The sequence below is a fragment of the Pangasianodon hypophthalmus genome, chromosome 1, assembly GCF_027358585.1.
Source record: "Pangasianodon hypophthalmus isolate fPanHyp1 chromosome 1, fPanHyp1.pri, whole genome shotgun sequence".
Lineage (NCBI taxonomy): Eukaryota > Metazoa > Chordata > Actinopteri > Siluriformes > Pangasiidae > Pangasianodon > Pangasianodon hypophthalmus.
In genome coordinates, this window is record NC_069710.1 from 588336 (window position 1) to 598335 (window position 10000).

At 42.3% G+C, this 10000-nt stretch overlaps 1 protein-coding gene across 5 annotated transcripts in view; it reads left to right on the forward strand.

The window, feature by feature from the left end:
- The window catches only part of LOC113526650 (F-actin-uncapping protein LRRC16A), a 55310-nt gene that overhangs the window by 3410 nt on the left and 41900 nt on the right, over window positions 1-10000 (forward strand). For all 5 annotated transcript variants that reach the window (XM_053233556.1, XM_053233559.1, XM_053233557.1 and 2 more), the window contains exon 2: window positions 1-21. This exon is cut by the window's left edge and continues 77 nt beyond it. In XM_053233556.1, the coding sequence (XP_053089531.1) occupies window positions 1-21 (21 nt within the window). The remainder of the gene's footprint in view (window positions 22-10000) is intronic.

Sequence of the window (10000 nt, forward strand, 5' to 3'; positions counted from 1 at the left end):
AAAGTGGAGAACAGAGTCCTGGTGAGTAGCTGCTCCAGGACACACACACTCTCTCTCTCTCTCACACACACACACACACACTCGGATCTCGTTTCTAAACCCATTCTCAGGATTGATTTTTGCTTTACACCTTAGTCTCTGAGCAGCCGCTCGCTAACAGCCTCCATCGAGCCAAACCTCCGTCAGACCGTGATGGAGTACGCTCAGGCTAAACGCTTTAGCGCTAACACGTTTAACTCGTCTCTGAGGAGGAATCTGGACGCAGGTCACCTGATCCTGAGCGTGAAGCCTGCAGGCAGCGGTCAGTGTTCAGTGTTCAGTTGGCTCTGGTGGTGATGTTAGGGGAGAGACGTGGAACCTCGAGGCTCTTCAGTGCTATTAATAGAGCTGGAGCTCAGCCGAGTCCACGCTGTGGTGTAGCGTTGCTTAGAGCAGCTCTTCTCCAACCACAACCCCACGTCACACGTCACACAGTCAGGGATAGACGTGTTTCTAAATAATAAATCAGTGTTTTGAAATAGTGAGTTCGAATTTTGAGATGATGAATCAAAATGGAGACTTCAGAACTAAGACAAAGTTGAGGTAATAAGTCAGAATTTTGAGCTAATCCAAGGTTTGAGAAAGTACATTAGAATTTTGAGATAATAGTCAGATTTGAGATAATAAGTCAGAATTAAAAAAACCTGAATTGAGATAATAAGTCAGAATTTAGAGACTGCACATTATAATTTTGAGAAGTTAGAATTGAGATAATAAGTCAGCATTGAGATAACAGTCAGAATTGAAAAGCCAGAATTGAGATAATAGTAAGTCAGAAATATGAAACAGTACATTAGAATTTTGAGATAATAATTCAGGATTTTGAGATAATAAGTTCGAATTGACATGACTGAGTTATAGTAAGTCAGAATTTTGAGATAATAGTCAGAAGTTTGAGAATTTTCATAAATCATAATTCTGAGATAATAAGTCAGTGTTGTGAGATAGTAAGTTAAAAGTTTAAAAAGTCAAAATTGAGATGAATCTGAATTTTCAAATAGCAACCGGGAATTTTGAGATAAGTCAAAATCGAGATAGTGAGTAAAATTTTGATTTAATAAGTCAGAGTTTTAAGCCAAGACGTGGATCATCTAAAGAGCCGTGAGATCTTGAGGTCTGGTTTGAGAAGCTCTAGAGTCAGTGATTGGATTTGAACCTTGGTTTCTGGAACCAAAAGATTAAAAACAAAAACCTAAAATAAAGTTCTCAATAAAAGAGCTATTGTAGGAGGATTGGATTTGGAATTGGAGATTCCAAAGAGATTGGATTTCAGCTTCCAGGGAAACCTTTCACATCAGCTTCAGTGTGTGGTGAGTAGATCACACCGACTGCAGCTTCATCTTACAGAGACGGTAGGAAGGAAAATAAAGTGTGCTTTAGAAGGTGTATGTAGCTACTACCATTGGAAAATAACTAAGAAAAATAAATAAAAATGGCTGGACAGGCCACGCCCACTAGACCACGCCCACTATGCCACGCCCACAGGTGATTCGTCGGCCGCTGGTGTGATGGCGGAGTTGGACAATGTGTGTGTATTAACAGTGTGTTGAGAGATGGATCAGCTTTTGGAGAAACATATTTTCCACGTGTATCAGGAGGCCAGACGTGTCCTGGCGTGAAGTTGGAGATGTTTTTAAACGCGTCTTTGGTGCGTAAACACGCGGCTCGTCGTGTTTTTGTCGTGTTGTTGATCTCTGTCCAGGATACGTGATGCGTGAGACGACAGGACGGTGTGAACACTCATGAACTCGGGGTTGATCTCAAACCTGTGTAAAGGTCAAATTTGAGAAGCTGGACCCTGAAAGACGGCTAAAACACGTCAGTTTTTTACACATCTGTCAGCATCTGGAGCGTTTTTAACATCTTGTAGCAACAAGCTCGCAGTTTCTCTGTTCTGGATTATTAATGAGATTCAGGTGAAAGATTGGGGATTATTACACAAATCCAGACGTACTACTGTATACCACACACACTCGCGTTTTATATTCCTGGACTCTAATTCTGAAAAGTGTGTGTGTGAGAAAACAATGCTGGAATGTCCCTGGAGTTTTCCCAGAATTCCACGGTGGTTCTTGTGCTATGAAAATAAAATGCTGAGTCTCGCACTTTCCTCTTCAAATTACTGAGCAAATACACACACGACTGTCAGCTCAGGGAGAGCTTTAGTTTCACTTTCATGGTTTAATCTGGGGAAAGTTCGGGAAAAAAATGATGTACAAGGAAAAAAAAAAAGTGAGTTTTAATAAAGATGTGCGCTGTGAGCAGGAAATCAAAGCTGCAGTCTGGGTCTGATTGAACCGTGCTGTTATCTGGGTGCCATGTTTTGGATTTTACGCCATGCAGAAACTCCTGCTGGTTTTTAATAATAATAATAATAATAATAATCTCAGAGGATAACCTCGGAGGAAGAGCGGAGAGACAGGAGCTTTCAGATATACAGTGAAATCTGGAACAAGGTCAGAACTGGTTTTTCTGTCGATGCTGAGTAATCGCCTCTGTCGCTCGGTCCAGCAGCTTCCTGCACGGCCAGAAAACATGAAATGCCAGCAAAATACCTTATCCAGAGTTTTCCTGGATTTCGTTCAGCTTACTAGGAATATTCCCAGGATTTGTACTAGGTCTGGTTCTGGCTAATTAAGGGACTTTCTCAGGATTTCGCTCCCACGTAATCTTATCCTGGAGCTTTTCTGGACATGGACGAGTGAGCGGTGTTTATTTTTAGTAGCTTTTGATTTACACTAAACACTCGCATCACACTGTGTCACAGAGCGCTGCGTCTTAACAAGTGAAAATATCTTGAATCTAGTTAAATCTATTGAATATTTTCTATTGTAAGAAAACCAAATATTATTAAATATTATTAAACTTGTTCTAGATTTTTTTTTTTTTTTTTCCACTTGAAACGATCTTGTTTTTCTGGCACATAATTGTTCTAATTTGTTTATAGAAAGAAGCAAAATGATCTGCTAATAGAATTTAACACTTGAAAGGAGTAAAAACAACAAGATGAATATAATAATATTTAATATTTTTATATTTAATAACTAATTAAAATAATATTTAACCTCATAAGAAACACAAGATACATTTGTTCATGTTCAGGAGCTTATAGATGTAGATTTAGTCACGCTTTCCACTGTTTCATTCCTTCATCCTTCTCTAGAAAACGCTTCATCCGGGTCACGGTGGATCCGGAGTCTATCCCGGGAATACTGTCTTACTTACACACACACACACACACACACACACACACACACACACACACACACACACACACAGAGAGAGTTAGTTTTTTGTTTTTTTGGGTTTTTATGTGCATACTGCCACTCAGAGGAGGCTGAAATTAGAACTCTGAAAGGATATAAAACTTTATAAGCCATGAGTAACTTTGGACGTGTAAATTATAACCTTAACAGAGACTTCATGGATCTCTGGAGAAAAAAAACTCATTAAAATCCGGTCCGCGACTCGCACAACGTTAACAACACACATTTCCAAAAAATCACCAAAATGAGGACGCTCCTAAGTGATGGGAAGGTTTCAGGTTCGAGTCCCGAAGGTGCCGCAGTCGTCGATGTCCAGGTGTTCCGGTCTTCTCACTTATCGATCACAGCGATGCTAGACATTGGTGATTGGTTGTTAGCTCTTCCACATCTAATGCTACACGGTTCCATCCCCAGCTCAGATTACGCCGTCTCTGCGGAGTTCCACGTGTTCTTCCATCTGCATGGGTTTCTTCAGGGTTCTCCGGTTTCCTCCCACCTCCTGAACACATGCTACGTGGATTGACCTCTCTGAAAATTTCCTCTAGATGTGAATGAGTTCGTTGATGGACTGGAGTCACACTCAGGGTGTTTTCCCACCTTAAAGACGACCTCGGAGTCTGCGCTGGCCGAGCAGCTGATATCTCGTCAGATGACACGTACAAACACGCACGTCTTCACGTGACGCTCAGTAATTCCGATTATTAACATATGAGAGGTTCAGCTTTGTTCCTGCTGTCTGCTTCTGAGATTAAAACATTGTCATTGTTAAACTTTGCTAGTTGACGAATTTGCTTTTGGCCTGACAAAAACAAGAGATCGTCCTGATTAAAAGTAAGAAGTGCCCACTTCCTCCAGGACAAACTGTGTGTGTGTGTGTGTGTGTGTGTAAATGTGAACTCCTCCTTTCATTAGTCTGCAGGTTATTTATATAGAACGTTGCAGTGGGAAATATTTAATAGAGCGTAACTGTTTCCGTGTTCCTGGAAGAAAAATAAACACGTTGAGATTTTTGGAACGTGCAGGGGAACTCGTGGTGTGTTACGGTTCACCACGAGTGTGTGTCCTGCTAAATTCCACATGTGGATGAGCGACTCTCGCCTCTCGACATGATTATAGAGAACTGTGACAGCGAGGCAAGCCTGAGCTTCAGGGTCCTAATGCCCCGCCAAAAAACTCTAGAGCTGTATAGTGCAATGACTGGTGAACTGATGGTCCTAAAAAACTTACTTGCAGTTGTAAAATTAAATTCTGATCATTTGCAGGGTGTGTGTGTGTGTGTGTGTGTGTGTGTGTGTGTGTGTGTGAGATTGAAGGTGAGTGGTACGTAATTAGCTTTAAACACTGACACCTTTACATAATTGCTTTCTGGATCAGTGAGTGTTAAAGCGTAATTAGATTGTCAGCTCTCTCACTGTTATAACCAAGATTGCAGCTCACACATATGCACACGCACACGCACACACACACACACACGCACACACACGCAAATATTTGATCCGTGTGTTCTCATTACCATTCACCTGTAACGAGCCCTTTGGGGAATTGAACACACCACCACAATCTCTCTAAACGTGTGTGTTCAAGCACCAGACGAACGACTCGCACAATGTTAAATCTCTCTGTATATATTTATGTATATTTATGTATATGTGTGTGTGTGTGTGTGTTTTTAGTCAGTCCTGTTGTATTAAATATTCTAAAAAAAAGACAATGTCAGCAAAAATGTCCGATTGAGTCGACTCGCTTTCTCGCCGCGATTCAGTCGAGTCGACTCGCTTTCTCGCCGCGATTCAGTCGAGTCGACTCGCTTTCTCGCCGCGATTCAGTCGAGCTTTCTCACTGACGGTTGCTTTGGAAGCGGAATGAGACCGACTCGCTGAGACACTCTCGGACCCCGAGCGCGATTGCTGAAGAAGCGCACTGAGAGGAGAACACACCACGGTTTCTATTCAAACAGACTGAAAACCACAATAGCAGCACCACTAATCACCACTAATCCGTGTCTGTTCATATTTCTCAAGCTCTTTAGATGTTTTTGGTCTGAAATCAGATAAACGGATGTCCACTTCCCTGCGGCGAGGAAAGACGTAAATTCCGTCTGGATCTTATCTGTTCCTGGGGGAGTGTTTAGAAGGTGTGTGAGATCTAAGACAGAGTTTTGTTATCTGAGCGTCCCTCGAAGTAGCTTGGGTTTTTTTACACGTCTGTCATTGTAATTCAGCAGAACGGGGGGAAATGGTGAAATCTCAGTGACCAGAACAGTGTAGAGGATAATTGGACTGCAGGGAGTGTGTGTGTGTATGGGTGTGTGTGTGTGTGTGTGTGTGTGTGTGTGTAAACAGTATTCCAAAGAGCCACTCCTATTTAAACTAACCAGCATCCTTTGGGATTGTTTTAAAGATCCCAGGCTTTGCTGCTGTAACAGTACTTGTGTTCCTGAAGAGAGAACCTCTCATTAACATTACGTTCTCGAATCCTTACCAGCAGACGTGATTCAGAAATGTAAGATTTATTATTAACTTTGAATGGGTGCTTTTGATTTGGCTCGTCTTCTCTGTTCTTATTAGTTTGAGATAAACCCTTGTGACCGAAGTTTACACAACACATCTCCCCGTGCTGGAGATAAGATCAACGTCTCCTGTTGCGTCAGCTTCTGGAGCAGAAACGCAGCAGTGAGTCACGGCTTTGTCAGACGTGTACACAGACTACAAACATGACCTTTACGATGCAGGAGATTGAGTACGGGGTGAAAAAGGTCTCCAGTCTCCATCAGGGTGTTCCTGAGAGGAGGTCCTGGTGTGCTTGTTAAGAAGAACGTAAACTGAAGCTGTCTCGAGAGCGTCACACCGACACACTCGTTAATGTTAAAAGGGCAAGTCGCTGCTGTGTAGCGTCACGTTTTGTTTTTACAAATTCCTGTCCTGTTTTTCCTCGAGTTTCATTTGTTCAGTGATGATGAATTATGGATTCTGGTTTGTATGAATGCGCTCGTTCTAATACGTTATCGTTTCTATAGTAACGGTTCACTCACAGGGACTTGAGAGTAACGTTTAAGGAAGGAGTCTCCAGTGTCAGCGCTTTGTAAAGGGCAGAGGAAAAGCTGTAATGTGTTTTAGTTTTCAGGACAGAGGATTCTCCGTAATAAAAAAAAAAAAAAAAAAAAGTTAATTTGCTGTGTTTTTGTTTAGAAATGTAATCATTGGTAAATTGCTGTGGTATAAAAAGAATAAAACACTCATGGACGTCTCTTATTGTTTTACTAAACCAGCACTGCACACGCTGTGTTTATTTTACTTGCTTTACGTTTGATATGATTGTCATGCGTCTGCTCTGTGGTTACGGTGTCTGATACTCGGGGAATTAACCACCGATCTTTGCCTCGATCATCTGAATGCCGGCTCGTTTCTCCTTGGTGCTGCGGGATGTGTGTCTGGGAGAAGCCAGGTTGCTCCGGAGCAGCTTCTCCTGCCCGCAGGGAAACACCTGCCTCGCGGTTCAGTGCCAGAAAAATCCTGCCAGCCTGGAAACGACGGAAAACGACAGAATCGTTCTGCCTCGATGTCGTCCCAGTGGTTTACATGTACATCTGATCACTCAACGGCACCAGTTCACGGCTTTACGATTGATTTTTTTTTTTTTCCTGTCCCAGGTGATTAAATCATTCTTATTATTTTTTTTAATCACACTCTGCAGAAAAGTCTGCATCGCACATGCCTAACCCCAGTGAGGGCTGTTTTTCCGTTTCCAGCAGGACACATTTCAGCTCGAGTGCGTCAGTCAGTGGAACAGAGTCGTCATGGGCGAGATTCTCTTAATGAGAGCGTGTGGACAGAGTCGACTGATTCCTGCTGGCGTTTCACGGTTACAGCGCTGGGAGATATCTCCTCGCCAGAAGGAACACTTGGCAGCAGATCTGGTGTTTCAGGAACCCGGGGATTTAAGGTGCTAAACCAATCCGTGGTTCTGTGAAGCACAGCCAAGAGATCGGCGCTTCTCTCATTTTCCTCCATTGGTTCCGTTATCAAAGTTATTACACTTGTAGAAATGTCAGCTGGAACCTAATGACTTTTTTTTTTTTTTCAGTAAAAGTGCGTTCTATGGCAGTGGAAAGTCTGTAAATAAATAAAACCTCCGTAGCTCCAAAATGTTATTCTCCACATTTAAATAGCTAATATTTTAAATCATTTGTTTGCTAGTAGATCTCTACTGAGGGTCCGTGAATATTTTTTTGAGTATATTCAGTTTGAGAAGCTCTGGTTTAGAGGGACTTTACCAGGAACTTTCTCTCATTATTATTGAAATTGTAGAATCAGGGTTGTAGAAGAGTTCCTGTTTCTCTCTCTCTCATAGCTGAAGTCTATAAACTCCTGCTTTGAGTCCTAGACATGCAACCATTAGACATTTTGAAAGACTCATATTTTCTGTTCCTGTTAAAGCATCGAGGATATCAGGTTTGTTTGATTTGATCTCGAGGCTTTTTCCTCTTGGCTCTCGTAGCGTGTGTGATGTTTGCACTCTGTTGCTAGGTCTGAAAGTCCAGCTGCGAAGGACCTGGCGTATTCTTGGCTTTAGAGAGACTTGGCAAATAACCAGCGTCCGTCTAGACAATGCAATCTCCGCGCTGGCTCGCACACACAGACACCGAGCAGCCGTTGTGTTTTCGTTCCCCAGCTGTGTAATGAGATTTATCTTCCCTGCGTGCGGTCTGATTAGCGTTCGCTCTCAGAGCTGTCACTCGATTGTTTTGGGGCCGTTAGAAACACAGCTGGATGTTCAGGAAGCAGCGCCGCCCATCAAGCACGGCTCCGTGTCACTCGTCAACACAAGAACAGGGAATGAACATGTGGAGGAATTTCCTATCAGGGCTCCGGGCCTCTCTTCATGACTAGCGTGGACAGTCAGCAAAGTAGCAAGTGCATTTTCACCAAGCGATGACTTGCTCCGATGCGTCTGATCCCAATCCGTATCTTCTCTGTATTCGTATTGCAGTGTCCGAGCTCTCACAGAGAGAAGTCGCTTGTTCAGAGAGCTGTTTTGTCCGTGAGGCGAGGCAGCGAGGTGAGGCAGGCACCCATGTAATCTCTTCTTACAAAGAAACAGCAAGGGAAAGAACCGGGACTCTTTGGAGTATGGAACAATGAAGTCTTTCAGGATGTGTAATTTGAGAAACCTCAAGCAACACCTGGCAGGTGTGATCTCCTGGTTAACAGGTCAAACTGCTCTGTGAAGATTTCTACCTTAACTAACCTGAGAGTGCCTCTTAAACCTTCAACAAACTCTTCCTTAATTAACAAACCTAAAAAAAAATCGGAATTATTGTTGATGACTGTTGCATTGATTAGCGTCAGCTGTTGCCTTTTAAATAAAACTGTCGTACCGTTACGCCACTGATCTCCAGTCCGCAGAACAGATGTGAAGATCACAGAGAGGAACGTGTTTCCGTCTCGCTTTGCCTCTGTGTAAATTAGCCGCCTTCCAGCAACCTGCTGTAAATCAGGTTAAGTTCCTGTGGTTTATCATCAGAATTGTGGTGGAGTCTTTTAGCTTTGCTGATGATATGTACTAGAGAAATGTTCTGGCTAGTCAGTCGGACACGTGATGAGCAGTTAGCAAGGAGAATCACAGGAGCTGCGTCTCGTTATAAAGGAACAGAAAGAAGGAGGAGGGAATAGAGTAGCTACCTAGCTAAGTTCACACACAATGAATCCTTAGCGTTATACTCAAAGTGCTACGAGGAGCCTGATAATCTTAGCTTGCTAGCTAAAACAGAGCAGACGGATGAACACAAACGACAATTCATATTAGCGTAATCACCGTCTAAATAAAATGACTAGCTAGCTAAAAATAAATAAATAAAACAAATAAAAGAGCATACCTATATCAATAAAGCTAATTGTGGTTTGTTTTGGGGCGTGGCTTCAGCAGAGGGCCGGCATTTGCTTCAGCTGACTTCTGACCATACTTCATTATTTATGATTAAATAAATTACTTTTGAGTATTCTAGTGTTTTCTGATCTGCTGGTAAATCTGTTAAAGTATTTTCTCAGAAGACTAAATCACTAATGATCTCTCTGTGAAGGCTAATTAAAGGTCCAGAAAGGCTAATTACCATAATTTCTTAAAATATAACTGATTAAAAGATAATTTGACATCAGCACCAGGTCACAGAGGATAATTTATAAGGGATAGTTTTAGGAATTTTAAGTTAACAGAAGTGACTCAAGGCTAATTAGGAGCGAAGTGAAGTAACAAGAGTGATTTGGGTTTAATGATGAAGCCAGAAAAGTTGACTTGAAGGATAAAATGATGCAGAAAGGGATGGAATAAAAATAAAATAAAAAACGACGAACCAGGAAACGTAAAAAAAAAAATGACAACACAGTTATCAAATGATGAACAGATGATGGTTTAAACGTGTTGGGAAACGTGTGTGTGTGTGTGTGTGTGTGTGTGTGTGTGTGTGAGATTAGCGCTAGCCTGTAGGCCATTTATGGAAGTCCTGTACGATTCATTGCTCCAGTTTGCAGCTTATCACTTCCATGTATTCGGTTTAAAATGAAGCAGATCTTACAGGCAGGAAACCAGGCTATAGATTGACGTCCTGTGTTTTTCCGTCACGTCTGCAGCGTGTTGAACGCGGCCGGGAGCACGTCTGGCGGTCCGCATTACTGTGTGTTACTGTATGAGTGGTTACT